At 40.0% G+C, this 21,747-nt stretch overlaps 1 protein-coding gene across 10 annotated transcripts in view; it reads right to left on the reverse strand.

The window, feature by feature from the left end:
• The window catches only part of LOC128862162 (RIMS-binding protein 2), a 132,531-nt gene that overhangs the window by 67,699 nt on the left and 43,085 nt on the right, over nt 1–21,747 (reverse strand). For 4 of the 10 annotated variants that reach the window (XM_054100634.1, XM_054100649.1, XM_054100676.1 and 1 more), the window contains exons 2-7: nt 6,019–6,149; nt 5,832–5,930; nt 5,419–5,661; nt 2,785–2,905; nt 2,663–2,719; nt 2,130–2,587 (exon numbers count right to left, since the gene is read on the reverse strand). In XM_054100634.1, coding sequence (XP_053956609.1) covers nt 2,130–2,587; nt 2,663–2,719; nt 2,785–2,905; nt 5,419–5,661; nt 5,832–5,930; nt 6,019–6,141 — 1,101 coding nt within the window. In that variant the 5' untranslated portion in view covers nt 6,142–6,149. The remainder of the gene's footprint in view (nt 1–2,129; nt 2,588–2,662; nt 2,720–2,784; nt 2,906–5,418; nt 5,662–5,831; nt 5,931–6,018; nt 6,150–21,747) is intronic. The other 6 variants (XM_054100658.1, XM_054100691.1, XM_054100641.1 and 3 more) reach the window with 3 other exon arrangements.

Consider the following 21,747-nt stretch of genomic DNA (forward strand, 5'->3'; position numbering starts at 1 on the left):
GAGTAGTTTTTGTAGAGTCGAATAGTATCGATTGAGAAAGATAAATTTTCGAACTTTGGACTGTAGTAAAAACGGTATTTTTAAGCTGTAAGGATTTCTATTTCCACCACTGTAAGCGAAAATTATACTCAATAAATTATATTTACTTAAACATATAAAAATGTCTTCTTGTCTTTTTATATTATTTTTCAAAAATGTAGTTGCAGCACAAAAATAAAGTAAAAATTTTTTGTTTATTTTTTATTAAAGCGGAAAAGTATATAAGCAAGAAAAAATATGTAATTACTAGAATTTTTTTTTAAATGCAGTTAAAACTCAAGGCATGTCTTAACAGTAAAACACCAGATTTGAAGAAAGTCAAAGTCCACAAAGTGAATAAATTAAATGAGTAATATTTAAATGAGTTTGCAAAAAGTAAGTATTGAAGGAACTTGAAAAGAAATATTACAAAATTAATGCTATGAGTATAGTTTTTACTCACTTGTTTTTGATTTAAAAAATGAGTAAGCCATAAATTATACTTGAAATTATTTTCAATAATGAAACTACTGCACAACAATAATAGCGTAAATTTACATTGAAAGCACACACTGGACTGAGTGTTTTATTATAATATTATTTAAAATAGCCTTTGTCACATTTTTAAATTTTAAATTTTTTCTTCAACATGGTGCCTCGCACTACACCTCCTTAGGTTCCGATTTGAGAGATTTGAGAATTAGTCGCAATATTCCTTATGCTTCTAATACTCCGAAGGGTCAAAGTGTCGGCCGTTGGGCACACTACATCTACAAAAAAAACTCCGATTTCTAAAATTTTGAGATAATTTAATTCGCTTTCAAATCCACCGGTGCTCAAAAATGCTAAAAATTTGTGTTAGCAGATATTTATTCATCAAGATAAGAGCCCAATTCGTTTGTAATGAAAAACATTTTTTGTTTCAATATTACTACTGTAAATCGTATTGCTATCATGTAATTTCCCAAAGTTGTTTTTATTTTTTCTGAAGGAATATAAATTAAGAAATGCACTGCCAAAGTTCGCCTTTTTTGCCGAATTCCAGCCCAGACTGAACTAGCTTTTGTGGTTGAATATAGCCGAAGCGCTAAACCAATAACAGCGTTTTTAGAAATGGCTTATTTTTACTTTATTTGTAGGCAAGAGCAAATGGTGCATGATTGAGCTCATACGAGTGCCAAGGTAGTCTTTCTAATTATGCTTGCGCCTTTTTGGCTCTGATGCGAGACTTTTTCGTTGTAAAACTACTTATTATATATAACACATATTTGCCCGTATTTGTCAGTATTTGCCAGTTTATATAAATATTACAGAAAATCTAGTCACTTTTCCTAAAAATTCCAAAAAACAAGAAGCGAAGTTTTGACAGCCAAAAGTCGTTTGGACCGGTACTATTTACATTTTCTTTTCAATCTTTAATTTTTTTTTTGGCTGTAAGGTATAATACTAAACTTGAGAAAAATACAACCCAATACAATAATGACACCTGGAGAAAGCGAATTTCCTATACATATATGGGGCCACCCAAAGTGTTAAAGCGACTTTACCGCTTTCATTTTTTCTACTTTCCATATCTATCAGGTATACTTTCATTTCGATCACTATTAGACAACCCTACATTTTTGGAAAGTAATCACATCTCCATTTCCTACTGTTAGAACAGAATAATTTTAGCCTTCGATAATTAAAAGATTTAACACTTTTTGTTTAATAATAACATTTAGTTGCATTATTCATTAACCTCTCATTCCACTCAATTTCCATTGTTTCGCTTTCAATATAAATCCATTGGCATTTGACAAATTTACCAATAATTGCTCTCTTTCGCATAACAAGCGGATGAGTTAGTATTCAATACAAAATACAAGTACAGTAAAATTGCAAAATTCTTAGTGAGGCCAATTCGAGTTTTACGATTACGATTGCATGTACGATTAATTTTAATTTTGATTAACTGAATTCTAAAACGTTTGAAGTTTGGTAAACAAATAAAAAATAAAGTCTTTTGTTTTTTGTTAGCTTTCGAATAAAGTTACGATGTTTTTGCTTTTTGTTTTTTATCTGAGTTTGTGATTTGTGATTGGTTTCGTTCATTATTAAAAATAGTTTACCTGACTTAATGCTGATGGCATAGACTTCATCGTATGAATATTTACCGGCAATGGTGGAATGCCGCCAGCGATTCCACTTGTTCCGCTTAGCAGTTTCTCAACGGACGTGGGACCAGCGCCATAGGCGGACGCCGCCGCGTTCATCGATTGTATAGCATGACTGCTCAAACTCGACGAGATGCCGCCAATGGAGTTGGGCACCAGCGCTGATATGGATGAGAGGCCCATGCCACCACCGCCGCCACTACCACCACCACTGCCGACACTGCTGCCACCACCCCCACCAAGACCGCTACTACCTCCACCACCAGCCAGAGCAGCTGACATGGCGCCAGCGCCATTCGGCAATGTGGAGGTAAGCGATGATGGTAAACCACTAGTACCGGTGGTGGCCGCGGTACCATAGCTGCTGGTGAGCGCTGAACTACCGACAGCGGTGCCGCTTGTGCCGCCCAACACTGCAACAAAGGGGTTAAAAACCGTATTGAAAATTGCAAAAATAAAAATTAGTATCTACTTAAGAACCTGCTTACCTGCTCGTTTATAACGATTCAGTTCTTCTTCTAGTTCTGGAAGAGAGAAAAAGTTCACTTTGGTGTGGGTTTTAGTCAAAAGTGAGTTTATTCAGTTTATGCCACTATATGTATTTGCTCACCATTTTTTGATATGGTTTTAAATTCACTATTCGTGGTATTCAGTATCGAACTTGTCGGCATCGATGACATGCCCATGGCCGATGTGCGTGGCTGCTCCAATTCGGCCAACACGCGATTATCCTGAAAGTATACCAAACATGAATTAATATTCCAAATAAGTTGTTGGGGCTATAGATTATATTTGATGAGTGGAATTAAGATTGGTGGGAAATTTGTTTCTCACGGACTACCCTGATAGGTTTAAACGCAGATTTCCTTGCAAGGGAGTAGTGTGTTGAGATAGTTGTATGTACGAAGTGGTTCAAAATTAATCACCCAATCGGAAGATTTATAGATTTGGCACCTGGCATTGTAAGTGAATCATATTTCACGTTTCTGAACAAGGCAACAGCATTTTGTTTGTTTGGCAAAAAAGTCAAATAAATTTCAAAAAATTCAATGAATAATACAGTACTGGTCCCAGGTTGTATTGTCACTGCGACCCAAACTTTTCATAAAGTTTATTGTAACAACGTTCGCCAACGTTGTCTCTACAAATTTTCAATGAGCTTATGAGATATTTGATCGATATTGGTTATACATACACAAAGCGAAACCATTTTCAAAATAACCCCAGTTCGGGATTTCTGACACATACGAGTGCACTGATTTGAAGTCAATCAGAATTGAGGCAGATATTACGGATATAACTTTTTCTCAATAATGACCAAAATCGATTTAGGTTGGCTGGTGGGTGTTCCTCTTTTCGACCAATGAGGAATCGAACTAACTGAAAATGTGTCGCATTTAAAAGATTTATACAGCAGAGCGCTCCGCTTAGTAAGCGACATCGTCAACCGCAAACCTTAAAAATGTATCAGAACATTTATTTGCCTTATTAGATCACAAAAAGGGAAGGCTAACTGATTTAACCGTACAGGACGACCTCTTACGCCATACATTGCAACAAAAAATGTCTATAGTTTTTAAGCTGTCCCAAATCCTATATAGAGAAGCGAAATCAAACGAAATATCTGAGTTAAATTACGTTTCTAAGTACCAGTTTACGTTCTAAAGTACCAGTCTGGCACTCCCCAAGTAGCACGCCGTTTTGTACCATTATGAGACCTCCAACAGGCAGATATCTACCAGAGCTGTTGATGTAATCGAGAAGATTGATGGGATTTAGGTTGGATTACTGCTCCAGCAATCACTGACCTCAATCGTCTAGCTGCGTCATCCGGACATTTACAGAGAAAGTGCTGAACGGTATCCTTCTCTGAAAGGTTCCCACAGATTGTATTGGGGCCAAAGGGTTTTCGAAATAGCACATGAAGCAATGAAGCTGTATCTCTTTTCCGTTTTCCTGAGAAATAACTTATGCAATTACACTTTAACAACAGTCAGGGGGATGCCGATGATCGCGGAAGAGAGCTCTAAGACCAACTCCGGCAACTTCTTCCTGGCAAGCTCATCAGCAACTTCAAACGGTCCCGATACCATTAAGACCAGATCATCGGCGTATGCTACTATCTTTACCCCAGCCTTACTTAACATTGTTAGAACTTCGTCAATAACAACTAGCCAAAGAAGAGGTGAAAGGCCTTCACTCTACAGCGTCCCCCCTTGCACGAATCTAGTGGCTTTAGCCCCACTTTCCACCGCATTACATTCCCTACAGCCATGCAAGGACGAGACCCAATTGACTCCGCCCGAACGTTATCAAATGCACCATCTATATATATGAAGGCCGCCAAAGTGTATTGCTGGCCCTCCAGAGATTTTTCCACGTCCCTACCACCTCGTGTAGGGCGTTTCCCTGAAGGGGAAGGTAAGCATGCTGAGCTGGAGATAGTTTGGATTCGATGTGCTCTTGATCAAACATCTTTAGTATAAATGAGGTAAGACTTATAGGCCTGAAGTCCTCTGCCGAGATGTGACCCCTCCTACCCGCCAGTTGGCGGCAACGTAATTAAGAGCGATGCATGCCATGTAGATTTCTTGCAAGGCAGGAATCACCAAGCTACTTGCTTTCTGAAGTATCACAGGCAAGATATCGTCAGAACGAGGAGATTTCAAAGAAGAAAAAAGATTGTCCAGGTCGTTCGGTCAACGGTCTTTTAGTTCAGCACCATCCTGCAAACATTTATGAGTAACGTTTACGCTATTACAACAACAATAATAGCACCGAAACGTTATTATACTGAGTTTCTAATGCTTTTTGAATACGAAATAGCTGTCAGTGTCAAGATAAATGGGATTTAAGTCCATTAGCATTAAAATTTTCCGAAGAAGCTGCACCTTTAAACTTACAAAGAGCTGCTCGCAAATGGATTTCAATTTGACTTAAATTATCAAATCGTAAATCTTTACTTAAACGAAGCGCGTCCTTATTGTAAAGAAATTAGAATCACAAAATTGATTTAGGAAAAGAAACTAAAATTAAAATAAAAATCGGCCACCTATTTCTTGGTTTAATTTAATACATTTATGTATGTCTCATACCCCATACCTAAATACATTCATAAACAAATCTTCACTTTTATTTAAAAAAGTTATGGGTTTCAATATCTTTCGCTTTCAGTGTGTTGAATATTTAAGGTAGGCTCCTTGTGGAAACTAATCTCTGTAAGTAGCGCGAAACATTTTCTTACCTGTTCGATTTTCGCCATAATGATATCGATTTCAGAACCCTGGTCCTGATGACTGATTGTCGGTGCCCATGTGACAGTAGAACTGGTGCCTGATGTGGCGGCAGCTGAAGAAGCACTCGCACTTGAAGCGCTGATGCCGCCATAGTTGCTGCGATCGCTGCCACTAGAACGCCCCGCTTTCGCCTTCAGCGCGGAAGTCAATTCAATTTGCAATTCCTCGCAGCGCACATTTTCTAAAGCGACCTAAACATTAAGTGGGTTAACCGTGAATAAGATTACTTTAACTTGGAAACAAACCCAAAAAATGCAGTATAACAAAAAGTGGTGCATGGCAAATAATTTTATAAAATTTTTACAATGCTTGACACCTGTGTCACAACACAACTTTAATTAAACGCCACAAAAAAACTCACCTTTTTCTCGAGTTCACGTGCGCGCGACTGCAGATTTTCAACAGCTTCCGTGTCCGGGCGACTGTTGCTCGACAAATTGCGTATTTGTGCCAATGTTTCCTGCGCCACCCAAACACGTGTACAAAAAGTTTATTAAAGACATAAATTTAATCAAACTTGCAATTTATATATTTTGTTTGGTTATTACCTGATGTGCGCGCTCAATTTCGGTGCGACGCATTTCCGCATCTCGCAGCTGCAAACTCAACGAATCCAACATGCCGTTGGGCGCTGATGACTGATGGTGGTGGTGCATGGATTCGTATGGCATTTTGGCGACTGCAATGAAGAAAAAATAAAAAGTTATGCATTTTATATGTAGTACAGGCATGTGTGAATTCTAAAAATAAGTATTCAGGTTATATGTATTTCATCAATATGTTGGCAATTTGTTTTTCGAGCCTAAATCTGGCTTCCAAAGCAGTTTAAAAATTTGCTACTATGGAGGGACCTACAGTTTTATGTTGCCTCCAAAAGGTAAATGATTTTTATAGAGGGGTTTTCGTGATAGGAACAGGCTCAGAAGTTTTTCTATACTTGGGTGAGTATTGAATCTGAAACAGCCGAATATTAGCCACGTACAAAGTAATAGAAAGTCAATTCTATTGCCCAAAATTGTATTTGAAATTGTAAAACCAGTTAGAATATTATATGTCGAATAGGTTGATGCGAGACTACCATTCGGAAGTGCACGGGCTTGAAACACCGTGCATGAAACACAAAGTGACAGAAAACATTTTTTCTAAAAGCGACAGCCCCTCCACAGACAATGGCAAACCTCCGAGTGTATTTCTGCAACAAATGAGCTCCTCACATAAAACTATCTGCCGTTCGGAAGCAGCATAGGTGCTTCCATTTTTGGAAAACATCAAGACATACACCACAAATAGAAGGCCGGCCAAACACCCAAATTTATGGGGTTACCAAGTTACAAAGAACAAAGTGAAGCCGAAGCCTCTTTCAAATCTGCGGAACCTCTACCTTTATCTTCTTTTGTCTTTTAAATTCCTCTGCCTTCATCATTATCTGTTACTACCAGTAGATTTCGCTTTTTACTTTCAGGGCTGGAGCGTTGTATCCATTCGTTTGGCATTGCTTAGTCAGAGGAACTACTAGATCTTTATTCGCTAACTATGGCTACGAGTATATATATCCATGTATCTGCTAGACGCACCGTCGGTGTGGTATTGCTTAAAGTTATTTTACAAAGCTTTATCGGGATACCAAATTCAGGCATATGCATACAGAGGAAATTTCCTTCCGTGCTGTAGAAAAAGGCCTTAAAATCTACAAAAAGATGTTTTGTGTATATATTGTTTTTTGTCGAGTCTTCCAGCCTGTGGCTTATTATATCTTGTATTTATTTTTTATTATCTAGCGTCTTTAAGGCATTACTCAGGTCGGACGAAATAAGCGAAAAAATTATTTAAATATAACTACCAAAAATCTGAACTGCTAATCACAATTTTAAGCCATTTAAGTTGACCGCCAGAGCTAAATGAGTTTGTGCGGCGTTACCATTAGGTAAGGCTCGGAGTAGGTAAGGCTCACCACAAATTGGAAGAGCAGCTCGGCCAAACACCCAACAAGGGATGTGAGCGCCAATTACATTAATTTTAATTCTGAAAAAATTCAATTTGAAATTATAGTAATGGTAATCACTAAGCCCATTGTCCAAGCTTTTACGCCATACGTCCTTTGGAGTGTTTGAGAAAAATATTCTGCGGAATTTTTTGGGACCTTTGCACGTTGGCGACGGCAAGTATCGTAGGCGATGGGCATACGCGCTTTACGGCGACATAGACGTAGCGTGGCGAGTAAAGGTCCAGAGGCGCCAATCAAGAAGAAAATAATCACAAAGCCCTCGGTGAACAAATACAATAACTTTAGTATTAAAATTAGCTTAATACAGTTTTTTAAGTAATCGAAGTATCGACGAATAAATTAGTGCGAGACTACTATTTGGCAGTATACAGATTCGGTCTCCGAGTGGTCGCTCCTCCGCATGGCATTGTCTGCATGTGAATCTACTTGATCCTCTGAAACAGTGAAACCCCATCGATAGGGCTTTGTAAAAAATCTCTTTTAATAATATTGGAAACACCCCCAGTAACAGCGTGAACTAAGCAGCTGCAATACACAAGCAGATAAACAGTGAAGCACGCAAAGGTCAAAATAAAGATTTCCATGACTCAAAATATTTTTTATTTTATAAAAAAGTTATTCAAAAACAAAATTGTATGAATGATTCTGAGCCGCCTTGTATTATAAATATTCAATTTTCTTTTTCTATTTGCTTTATAATACCGCCAACACTGGAGCCAAATATTAAAATAATGAACTGCAATGCCTTTTCATAGCAAGATTGGTGGCTAGTTTAGAGCGGCAGCAGCAATAGACCACCCCTCGCTTTTAAAATGGAATGAATGCAGTATGAATGTGCAGCAGCAGCTAAAAAAGGAGTAAACAGCAGAAAACGGAATAAGAGCTGAAGAGCAGCTGGTTCGCCAAACTCACCTCTTCTTCTACTCTACAAAGGAGAATAGTAACACAGTGCGGAGCTGAGCGTATTTGCGTGTGTATAATTGTGTGTATGTGAGTAAGCAAATGAAATGAGGTCAAATATTTTTTGACAACGACACGTACACGAACTCGTGCACGCGCCAAACCACAATTGCAACAATAACAAAAAGAAACTCTCCAATGCAAGAACAAATATGTATAATTTTTGCTCAAGTAGCAAACAACTGCTGCCTTAGCCATTACGTACGAGTTGTTGCAGCAGCTGCTGCACCATTCGTACAAATATTTGTATATGCATAGATGTTAGTTTCACATATACAGTGGCAGTTAAAATAGCAGTAACGGCGTATTGCAAAATCTGGACTATTTATTTATTTCTGTTTTATTTTTTATTTAATTTTACTGTTATTTATAAAAACGGTAGGTATAACTAAACATTTCAAATGTGGTACAAATTTTAAAAACTTCAAAAGAATTCATAAAAATGTTTACAAAAATTCTAGATATGCAGTTTTTTGCTCATAAATTTTGGTATATTATTGCGTAAATTTACAATTTTTTAATTTTTGTCATCATTGGAAATCGATCCTGGTGCAATTATCTTCACGAAGAGCATTCAGGTTTGACGATCTTGCTATATTGCAAGAAATCCACGCGCACTTGCCGACTGGGTGTTAAATCTCATTATTAAAGCAAAGTAATGTCGATAAGACAAAATACCTCTTAAATTCAAGCAATACCACTCGCTACAGCAACCCGGAAATTGGTCCACATACTTTTCAAAAAGTGGAAACCTTCAAATACCTGGATATAAACCTTAGCAGCATAGCGGACCTCCTAATCTGCGTAAGTGATGAAATCCAAGCTGCCAACATAAGTTACTTTTCACATTTGTTAAGTTACTTTTTACAACTGCTCACAAACAAACTGCTCTCATGGTCGTATAAGCTGCAAATCTCTAAGACCCTGATAAGACCAATAGCAACTTATAGCTGCGTAGCATGGGTTAAGACCACCGATATTAAGAGCCACCTCCTGCGCTTTGAGCGAAAGATGCTGAAGAGAATATTTGGTCCGGTAAAGGAGGCTTATGGGACTTATAGAAAAAGATATAACAATGAAATCGAACAACTGTGCGCTTTGCTAAGACGGAGAGGTTACGATGGTTCGGGCATCTGCTCAGGGTGAACGACAACAGGATAAAGAAAAAGACCTTCAACTCTTACGTGATGGGCAGAAGAAAGCGCGGAAGACCACCAAGAAGGTGGATGGCTGATAAATGCTAGAAGGAGCAATGCACCGAACTGAGACGTGTGGAGAAATATCCTAAAATAAACACTGGCTTACCCCGAGCTGCAATTGCCATGATGCGCAAATTCCAAGTGGTTCCAAATTCGAACTGATTTTTTACCTTTTGACGTGATAACGTCTTATAATTCGATTTAACAGGCTGCACGCACGAAAAAATGTGTCGTTACCTTGCTCATATGTAGTTACCTTGATCATTAGTGTTACCTTGCTCATATTAGTGTTACCTTGCTCATTGCCGTTACCTTGCTCATTGCATTGAATGAACTGCAAGCGAAAGGGCGGAACGAACGACAAAGCAAACAAAGCAAACGAACGGCAACGTTCGACATCTTGCTCTCTCCTACTTAAGTGAGCGTATATATGTATGTATGTATATGCGCAAATGTACATATATAAATTCACGTATTTGTATTTGCATATGCCTTCTTATTGATTATTATTAATTTGATTCACTTGAAGAATTTAAAATAAAACCAAGTTTGTTAATAATACCTGTTGTTTTAATGTTATAATTATTAATTTTTTTATTATATATGAAGGAAAAAATGTATTTTAATATTTACCATATACCTTATAAGATATGTTGTCTATACTAATATTATAAAGAGGAAAACTTTGTTTGTTTGTAATGAATAGGCTCAAAACTACTGGACCGATTTTAAAAATTCTTTCACCATTCGAAAGCTACATCATCCACGAGTAACATGGATTATATTTTATTTTGGAAATAGGGCTCGAGATATAGGTCAAAACGTGGACCCGGGTAACCTTCGGATGTGTATGTAATATACAATATGGGTATCAAATGGAAGCTGTTGGTGAATGCTTTAGTCCAGAGTATTTTTCATGCTGCTCCGTGACTAGGGTCTCGAGATAGAGACCAAAACGTGGACCCTAGAATGTGTTTGTACAATATGGATATCAAATTGAAGCTGTTGGTGAATGCTTTAGTACAGAGTATTTTTCATGCCGCTCCGTGACTGGGGTCTCGAGATATAGGTCAAAACGTGGACCCGGCTAACCTTTGGTTGTGTATGTACAATATGGGTATCAAATGAAAGCTGTTGATAAGTGCTTTAATACGGGGTAATTTGTTATGTTATGTAATGTAATGTAATGTTATGTTATGTTATGTTATGTTATGTTATGTTATGTTATGTTATGTTATGCTATGTTATGTTATGTTATGTTATGTTATGTTATGTTATGTTATGTTATGTTATGTTATGTTATGTTATGTTATGTTATGTTATGTTATGTTATGTTATGTTATGTTATGTTATGTTATGTTATGTTATGTTATGTTATGTTATGTTATGTTATGTTATGTTATGTTATGTTATGTTATGCTATGTTATGTTATGTTATGTTATGTTATGTTATGTTATGTTATGTTATGTTATGTTATGTTATGTTATGTTATGTTATGTTATGTTATGTTATGTTATGTTACGTTATGTTATGTTATGTTATGTTATGTTATGTTATGTTATGTTATGTTATGTTATGTTATGTTATGTTATGTTATGTTATGTTATGTTATGTTATGTTATGTTATGTTATGTTATGTTATGTTATGTTATGTTTTGTTATGTTATGTTATGTTATGTTATGTTATGTTATGTTATGTTATGTTATGTTATGTTATGTTATGTTATGTTATGTTATGTTATGTTATGTTATGTTATGTTACGTTATGTTATGTTATGTTATGTTATGTTATGTTATGTTATGTTATGTTATGTTATGTTATGTTATGTTATGTTATGTTATGTTATGTTATGTTGTGTTGTGTTGTGTTGTGTTGTGTTATGTTATGTTATGTTATGTTATGTTAATGTTAACTCATTCTCTATATCCATACAAAATATCTATCAAACAAATAAAATTAAAATTTTCTTTTGAAAATGCAACCATTCAATCAGTATTTTCTTATGACGTTATCACGTTAAACTATCGTCAGTAAACCGACTTTACAGACAACCTCTTTTTTTTGTTTTTTGTTGTCGGTATTATGCATTTTCTGCCATTTAACGAATCCTTGTAACTCAACGGGAATAATTTATCATTTCAAACTTGCACAATATCATATTTAGTAAAAAAGTCTGACTAAAAATTTGAGATGTTGATGAATATTTCCCGACATTGTTTTAACTTTTTTACAAAGTGTAATAATTGTAATAATTGGCGCGTACACTTCTGCTAGGTGTTTGGTCGAGCTCGTCCTCCTATTTGTGGTGAGCGTCTTGATGTTCTTACAAAATTGGAGGGAACTACAGTCTTAAGCCGGCTCCGAACTGCAAGTATTTGTTATGAGGAGCTTTTTCATGGCAGAAATACACTCGGAGGTTTGCCATTGCATGCCAAAAGGCGACCGCTATTAGAAAAAACTTTTTCTATCATTTGATGTTTATCCACGGAGATTCGAACCTACGCACTCCCGAATGGTAGTCACGCACAAGCGCATTCGGCTACGGCGACTGAACTAATATATTTTTATAAAAAACAGAAATAAATATAAATAAATACTCAAAACTTGGTACAATGTTGCGCTGCTCTTATGGTTTTGACCGCCACTGTATGTACACAGTTCCGCATATAAACCTATACGTAAATATTTATATATGGACAGCTGCAGAGTATCGTATGTTTGTTTATGTGCATGTGTACGTAACGTTAAGTATGTTTGCTTAGAAACATATGTACATACATTTGTACATTGGTATATTTGTAGATTTTCACGCGCTTTTCCGCTATCTTCAAATGCTTTTGAACTTTGAACTTTGGGTTAATTGCTTTGCTGACCGTGTTTTAAGCAGCCAACGGCAAGGCAAGACATGCCAGGCGAAAAGTTGTTAGTATAAAGCAGAATCGAAGAAGATGGTCACAGCCACGAAGGAAGTAGCTACACCAAATATAGCCCACTGACAGCAGGCCAACTAGCCAACTAAGCGCCAGCAGTCGTCCATCAACTTAATGGTCCAACCGCTCTGCATTACCCCATTTCCGCTGCCAGCCCAGTTGCGTTTTACGAATGCTTCCACATACACACATACACGCATACATAGGTATGCACTTACAATTAATAAAAATCGCAATATTTTTGCTTATGATTAACCGCTAGCTATACGCCAACTTAAATCCATTTGCTGTGCATTTTCCTTTAATTTGTTTGGCCTTTTTAATTGCAACTGTTTGCGCAAATAGACCTCTTATGTGGCTTTTAATTCAATTCGCGTATAACAACAAATTTGTGCAGCGTCAACTTTACATCAACCTTTCGTTCGTTTCGTTCATTGCAAACACTAATCGTTTTATACTCGACTCAATTTCAGCTTCACTTAAATTAAATTTCAGTTTATTCTCTTTGGTTTATTGAATTTTCAACCGCTGTGTATAGAGGTTTGCTTGTTTGGTGATGGATGGATGTTGGATGGATGCTGGTTACTGACAGAGTACACACAGGCAATTAATATTAAGTGAGTTCATACAGCAGCAATGCACAGTGGTCCAATATGGCAACTTTTCATTCAAAATTTCTCTTAAATATCTCCTTATGGAAGAAGATTTCAGAGTTGAACCAAACGTTTTTGCTCTACTAGAAGCTATACTCGTCAGAAGAGAGGTAAAGGCTAAATTAGGCAGTAATACTCTAAGTAGACAGGTCTACTGGGGCACACTGCAAGGTGGAGTCCTCTCCCCCCTCTTTATTGCTGATCCTGGAGAGAGGGAGTTGCAAGTCACTGTTTACGCAGGTCATCTAGCAATTGCTGTTATATTCTCTAGGCGCAGAATTGCTAAGTGGATAGAGAGTAAGGAACTCCATATAATATTAAGGAAAGACTAAATACGGCCAACAGTGCATTATATGTATTCTTGCAAAAAAGCAGTCGGTAGTAAATGGAGATTAACTCCTCGTGCTATAATGGGCTCTATCTATACTTTTGTAGTTAGGCCAGTCTTAATATATGGAATACTTGTATGGTGGTCATCTGCTCAAAAGCCGAGCTATTTTAGACATCTCTGGGGCTTTAAGGACTGTCCAAAACAAAGCGCTAGAAGTGCTAATCTGCGTGCCTGCACGAAATCTTGTAGGGAAACACGTGTCCGCCGCCGCGGCGCTTAGACTTAAAAGTATGGCGCTAAGGAAAGACGCCTCTATTTTGCACACTCTGAATAGTCACAAACAAGACATAAACTATTCTATTTCGGATTCACCTTCGACAGACGAGCATACCGTCAAGAAAAGAGTGGCAGACTGCAAGGACACCAAGGATAAAAGGGAATTACATTTCTATACAGATGGTTCCAAGCTAGACGACAAGGTTGGCTATGAAGTCTGTTCGAAGGAATTAGGACTTGAACTATCCGTTCTACTAACAGACAAACAGCGTCTATCAGGCAGAAGCTCTATTTATAAAAGAAGTGGCTACGTATCTAAATGCGCATGCCTTAACAACCTTGGGGGAACCTGTTATCCCTATAGGGCGCGTCCCCAGGTGGTGGATAGGGGAACGCCTCCCAGATATGGAAGGCAGGAGAATCGGTCTCCCGCGAACCACACAGGTCGAAGACGTAAACTTCGTTAAAAAAACTCCCTCAACCCATGGTGTAACGCGACCCGTGCCTATTGGGTGGGTTTGGCAGCCGGGGGATAAAATTAGGCTGTCTCCTAACGGAGCCCTCCTGATATCAGGCCGCCTCAGGTTGTAACGGTGGCCTTACCATGGTATGGGGCGCTGCCATGGCGGACCGTTTATTTCCCCTCCATCCTCATTGGTCACCGCACATGGCGACATGGGCAGCTCTTTGGAAGGGCAGGTGACCGTAAGAAACAGACAAATGAACAAACAACAAAAAAACAAAAAATCGGATAACGCTACCAAATGGACAGACAAACAGACGGACAAACGGACTGACACAAAGACAAAACGAACCGACAGTCGAACAGACAAGCGGACGGACCCAATGACAAAACGGACAGACAAACGAACGGACACAATCGAGCTGAGGAAGTTGGGAACTCCCTCAGAGGACGAGCTCTTGGCTTCCAGTCAAGAGACAGTTGATGACAAAGCTGTGGGCCACAGCACGCCATCAACTATAAATCAACCGATCACATCCGCTGATGCCAAGGGGCAAAAGCGTCAATACCCAAAAAAAGGCCCGTCTAGATATAAGCTTTACCAGCGGTCTCTAGCTATTCTCGGCAGAATAAGCAAAAATGAGGCCGAAGGTAAAACTCATCCCAAAGATGCGCCCGATAAGGCAAGGTGCCAAAAGGTGGTCGATGAGTACCTGGCGTTCCAGGCCACCCAGAAGGCAGAAGCCGTTAAACGCAATCGTTCGCAGGACGAGGGCTGTAAAACTGCGAAAAAGCACAAGACGTCTCACACTGCTCTGACGCCCAAACCAGCCAAACGCGCGTTTAACGAGGTGGCACGGGATCACCTGCAAACGGCGTTGGTGGACGAGTTAACGAACCGCGGTAAACCTGCGTTAGAAAGGTGGTCCGAAATCGAGGCACGGCTGTCTCGCATTGTCGTTGATCACGTCATGGCAAGCCCGGAGGGTCAAGTGCCAGGTTATGATTCAATGGAGGTAGTCCGTGGATACAGGGTGATCAAATGCGACGATCAGTTCTCTGTTGATTTCCTTCAAAACGCTATTAGCAAAATCCAGAGCGACTGGGAAGGTTTGAGGCTCAAACTAATCCCAGCCAGTGAGATCCCAAGACGACCAAGGGCTCGTATCTGGGTACCGAACATGGAGTTCGAAGCTAAGCAGTTAATACCATACCTGCAAGCACACAACCGCACTGTTCCAATGGATGACTGGAGTATCATCAAAGCGGAGGCTCCGCAAATGAACAGTGTGTCCTTCCTTCTCCAAATCTCGGAGGAGAGTATTGAGCCACTGGGAAAAGTGGACAACAAACTTCGGCTTGGCGTGAGGAAAGCGCATCTGAAGTTATTCCGTTCTGCAAATCCGGAGGATGAGCAGGACGAGGTTGACGACGCTAATGAGTTGCTCATGGGCATGCAACTGGAAGAAGCCGGGTCCACCCAAAACAATGGCGCTAATGAGCAGCATACGGGCATGCAGCTTGACGCCCCCAAAAACGACCAGTAAGTATGGGTCTCAAGGTTGTCCAGATCAATCTGCAGCACTCCAGGACTGCAACGGACAACCTAGCCGTTCTCCTATCGGAGGAGGACGTAGACATCGCACTGATACAGGAACCCAGAGTGCGGAGTACTGAGGTAAGCGGATTCTCTCTCAAAAACTACAACTTGTACTATAAGCGGACCCAGGGTAACCCCAGGGCATGTATTGTAGCAAAAAAACATCTAAATATATTTTTAATCCCATCCTACAGCTCATCGGATGTGACGGTCATCGAAATGGAGGCTACTGACGGCGTCAGGATCAAAATTGCCTCCATCTACATGGCACACGACCAACCAGCACCACCTGACGAGGCTCGTAGGCTTGTGCTTGACTGCAAAAACAGTATCCTGCTACTGGATGCGACGCCAATGCGAGGCATCCCCTATGGGGGAGTACCGAAACGAATGATCGAGGTGAGTCCCTATATGAATTTATCATCAATACTAACCTAACAGTATGTAACAGGGGTAATACCCCGACTTTCACCTTTCCAAGCACGGAAAGCTTTAGAGGATGGGCGGAAGTAATAGATGTTACATTACTGTCTGAAAATACTTCAGTGAGGGTAGAAAATTGGAGAGTCTCAAGCAAAAAGTCCTTTTCGGACCACAGCTGGATCCTCTACCACCTGGATCTTGAGGTAGATCCACCCTTACCATATCGAAACCCACTTAGAACAAATTGGAAACGGTTCAAAAATGTAGTAGGGAATAGGATAGGAAGGATTCCGATCCATCAAATCACTCTCGCAGAAAACATTGAGAGTAGGGTCACAACATTGGAAAAGACATTCAGTAGGGCCTACAAAACGTCATGTCCAATTAAATATAGCAAAAAATCCTATCCTCCTTGGTGGAGCAATGAGCTCTCAAAATTAAGGGAAGAAGCCAGATCAAATTTCAATCTCAGCTACTCAACAGGTAATTGGCAGTTGTATAGAGAAAGTCGGAGACAATACAAGAAGGCAATCAGGGCCGCCAAGAAAGAGAGCTGGAGAGATTTCTGTTCTTCTATCGAATCTACCAGAGATTCTGCGAGACTTAGCCGTATTCTGTCCAAGGACCATTCAATGGCTTCTTGGGTCAAGAGGCCGGATGGCACTTGGACTTCTACGGCGGAAGAGTCTCTAGAACTTCTTTTAGATACACATTTTCCGGGATGTAGCACCCATGACAGTGATGCTGGGAGAATCCGGCGGAGCCGATATGACCCACAGCATCTTGTCGATGTAATAGTTACGAAAGAGAAGGTTACATGGGCAATCAAATCATTCTCACCTTTCAAATCTCCAGGCCCTGATGGGATCTTTCCTAAGATGTTACAGGAAACTCTTGATAGTATTCTACCATGGCTAATGAAAATTTTCAAAGCGTGTCTAAATCTAGGTTATATTCCAAACAGCTGGAAACTTGTTAGGGTCGTCTTCATACCAAAGGCAGGCAGAAGAGGACATGAATCAGCGAAGGACTTTAGGCCGATCAGTTTGTCGTCCTTCCTTGTTAAAACTTTGGATCGGCTTTTAGATATGCACATTAGAAGTTCGCTGGAGAGCTTTAGTATATCAACTGCACAACATGCTTACCTCAAAGGCAAATCGACGGAGACAGCGCTTCACGAGGTAATCCGAACAATAGAGGGGTCTCTAGTAAACAAACAGTATACGATGGCAGCTTTTCTTGACATAGAGGGCGCATTTAATAACGTTAGCACGAATGCTATCCAACGGGCGTTAATAGACTTAGGGGTGGAAAATTGTATCACCAATTGGATCATCTCTATGCTAGAAACCAGGATCATTAGAGCTAATATGGGTAACATCAACATAACTAAGAGAGTCCACAGGGGTACTCCACAGGGGGGAGAACTATCTCCACTTCTTTGGTTATGTGTGATTAGCAAAATCCTAATAAAACTTAATAGAGGAGGGGTAAAAGCGGTGGCGTACGCTGATGATGTGGTGCTAATGGCGTCAGGACTGTGTCCTAATACGATCAGTGGGATCATTCAAAGGGCGTTAGGCGAGCTTAATTCTTGGGCAACAGGCTGTGGCTTAAGTTTAAACCCGCGTAAAACAGAACTCATGCTCTTTACCACCAGATACAAGGTACCAAGCTTTACCCTACCAAATATTAATGGACAAACCCTCTCACTTTCACCCAGTGCAAAGTACTTAGGGGTAATTTTGGACTCCAAACTTAGCTGGAAATTAAACGTCGAAGAACGGGTAAGGAAAGCTGAAATTGCTCTATATGCCTGTAAACGTATGCTTGGAAGAAGATGGGGTCTTCAACCTAAGCATACATTATGGTTGTACAAGGCGGTTATACGACCAATTTTATCGTATGGTTCGGTAGTTTGGTGGAAAGCTCTAGGGAGAGATTACAACATCAAATTACTCGGCAGAATACAAAGATCAGCCTGTGCAATAACGGTCGGCGCAATCAGATCATGTCCTAGGGAGGCTCTGAACGCACTGACACACGTTATTCCAATAGACCTACATATTAAGAAGACGGCAACCATGAGTGCGTTTAGGTTAAACGAAGCGGGCCGCTGGAAAGAAAACACTTATGGTCATGCCAGTCTACTATTGCGGCAAACTCAGTTAACCTCGGTGAGGACTGACTACATCGTCCCGACGGTAACATTCAATAGGAATTTTGCCACTCTCTTTCCATCTAAGGAAGAGTGGAATAAGGGATTCTCATTAAACAACTTCGACACTACAGTCTATACAGATGGTTCTAAAATGGATTGTGGTGTTGGAGCTGGTATATATTCTCATAGACTTAAAATTGAAAAATCTGTGCGCCTCCCCAATACCTGCAGTGTCTTCCAGGCGGAAGTACTGGCAATTGGGGAAGCTTGTAGGCTACTAATCACAGACTTCTCTTTTAAGAGCAATATCGCTATTCTCTCGGATAGCCAAGCTGCAATCCAGGCACTGGATTCAGCGACTACAACCTCAATGGTGGTGGAACAAAGTAGGAATAGCCTTTCCACCTTGAGCGAAAAACATAATGTTACCTTAATCTGGGTCCCAGGACATCGGAATATTGAAGGTAACGAAAAAGCAGATGAACTGGCAAGAGGGGGGATCTGCCATGACTAACGCTCTTGCAGAACCGGTATTCACACCATTAGGCGCAGTCAAGAGTACAATTTCCCTAAAATACCTCCGAATGGCGGAGTGTAGATGGAGGGGCCAGACGAAATGCAAAATCAGCAGAACGTTATGGCCCACCTACAACCTTAAACAATCATCAATATTGTTAAACATGAAACGACGGGATGCCTGGAGACTAACGGCAGTCATAACTGGCTTTTGGTCTGTCGGAGAACAGGCAGCCAAAATGGGCATCCCTCACAACACATACTGTCACAGCTGCAAACAACCCGAGAAAAAGGAAACAATCTTCCATTTCCTCTGTGAATGCCCTGCCCTATGGAAGGACAGAATGTTAACCCTGGGCAAACCGCTGTTCGAGGAGCTCGAACAACTGTCTGGCTTAGATGTCAACAACCTAATAAGGTTCCTGGGTATAGTCATGCCACAGACTGGGTATAGTCATGCCGTAAATAACAAGTTGGTAAAGAGGATGTGGCAACAAAATGGTGCGGAAGCGCTAGTTGGATTCAGGATGAATCACCACTCTAACCAACCAACCAACAAAACATTCTCGGATAGCCAGGTGGTCATTAAATCAATGAATGCAGCTATACTAATATCAAAGAAATGCTGGACAGCCCTAAATGATATTAGTGTCATATTCAAGATCAGCCTTAGCCTAAAGCCGATGAACTAGCCAGGAAAGGTAATACTCTTCACGTGCTTAGCGATAGAAGCGCCATTGGGATACATATGGCTACGAATAAACTAACAATTAGGCGGGCTACTGAGGCCGCAAATAAATAAGAAAAAGACAAAAGAACTGCTAAGCCTTTCAAGAGAGGATATCTCGAAGGTCATGGCTTGTATAACCGATCATTGGCTATTTGGCAAGCATCCCTTGAGACTATGAGTATTGTAGAAGTTGTAGAGATGAGGAAGAGGAAGAAACAGTTGAGCACTTCCTCTGTAATTGTCCAGCCTTAGCTAAAATCAGGACAGGTTTTCTATGTAGGTGCTTTTTCGCTTCTCTTACGGAGCTCTCCTGCATGAGGATTGGATCAATCCTGCTCTTCGTAAACGCCACAAAATGGTTTCATGAAAATAAATGAATGAGGCACAGTGATATCACAATGGACCTATAAAGTCTAAGTGAGTTGGTCGCACAAACCGCCTACCACCATAACCTAACCACCTACTTATGGATGAAAATACCTTCGATTGCCGATAACTTAGTAAGATTTTTAGTAATTTAAATTGCCAATCACTTTGCACCATGCATTCGCAAAACAATGAGCTGTCAAACGATTAGGCCACCTTATGATTTTCTCCGGTTGTGTTAACTGCTTTTTAATGCTGATGAAGTTCATCAGATTTATAATATCAAGGCAGGCATAGCAAAGCAGTGAGAACCAAGATGTCTAAATCTTAGCTCCGCGAGAGCAGGGCAGCTAAAAAGAAGGTGCTGAGATGATTCCACTTCATACTTCATACAGCTGGCGCAAAGAGGACTCGAAATAATTACACGTCTCTCCACATACATACCTCGCGGATAGTGTCCTGTGAGGACACCCACGAAATTTGGGAGCTAAGATTTTGTCAACCTCTTAATATCCCTCGGGTGCCTCCGATCCACACGTGGGCAGAAGATTTTTGCGACCTTACAAGTTTGTGTACTTGCCTAGCGCCCACTGAATTGATGCGAAGCCCATCTTTCGACAAGCAAACTGAAGGTGGTCAAGGGGTCTCAATTCCCTCTTTTCACGGCGAAACTACCTCATAGGTCTCTCGTCTGGCCAGCTTATCCGCCTCGCAGTTTCCCGCAATGTCGCTACGATCAGGAACCCAGATGAGCCCTAAGTCGAAGAATAAGTGAAACCAGGTATTCCCTGATTTTTGAATGCACCGTTATTGAGCCCAGGGCCCTAATTGCCTCTTGACTGTTGACGTAAATATTTACTTTATTAAAGGTTAGAACCCAAAGCTTCTAAGTATACTTGAGTATCTGTAAGTGAGGTCGAGACTGCATCTCAAACCTCTTAGTCTGATTTCCGGGATATCTACAACTGCACATTGTTTATTAAATTTTTTTCCAACGCGCTCTGGCTGAATGGCTTAAGCAGATTATATCAGTACTGTCCTCGGCACTAGGAATTTGGAGAGGGGACCAAGATAATTTTTAAACTAATATGGAACAATAACAAGAGAAAATATACCCTGGCAAACCGTAAAGAGCCTTCGCGTATTGGTTGGTAATGAAATAAATTAAATTAAAAATAAATAAATAAATGATTTGCACGCACACATCTGTTGAGTGTTTGGCCGAGTTCCTCCTTCTATTTATGGCACAATTGTAGGGACGTACAGTTCTAAGCTGACTCCGAACGGTGAATGTTTTTTATGAGGCGCTTTTTCATAGCAAAATTGCCCTGCTTAGGGCCGACCGCTATAAGAAAACACGCACTCCCGATTGGTAGTCACGCACCAACTCATTCGACTACGACGGGCGACAAAACTTTAAAATTGCCAAGTCCTTTTTTTATTTAGAACGTGGAATTAATACCACCAACAATATAATCCTAGAAATCACACGAAAAATAGTTCGACGAATAAAAATCACGCTGTAAAATTTCCTATCATGGCTGCTTTTGGCACAGAAACGTGGATGTTGTCTAAGGAAGCTGAGAATAATTTGATAGTATGGCGATGATACTGCTGTAAAAATAACTTTCGACTAGGCAATTAAGGGTTCGTAGGGAAAGC

Source organism: Anastrepha ludens, chromosome 2, assembly GCF_028408465.1.
Source record: "Anastrepha ludens isolate Willacy chromosome 2, idAnaLude1.1, whole genome shotgun sequence".
In the NCBI taxonomy this organism is placed as follows: Eukaryota; Metazoa; Arthropoda; class Insecta; order Diptera; family Tephritidae; genus Anastrepha; species Anastrepha ludens.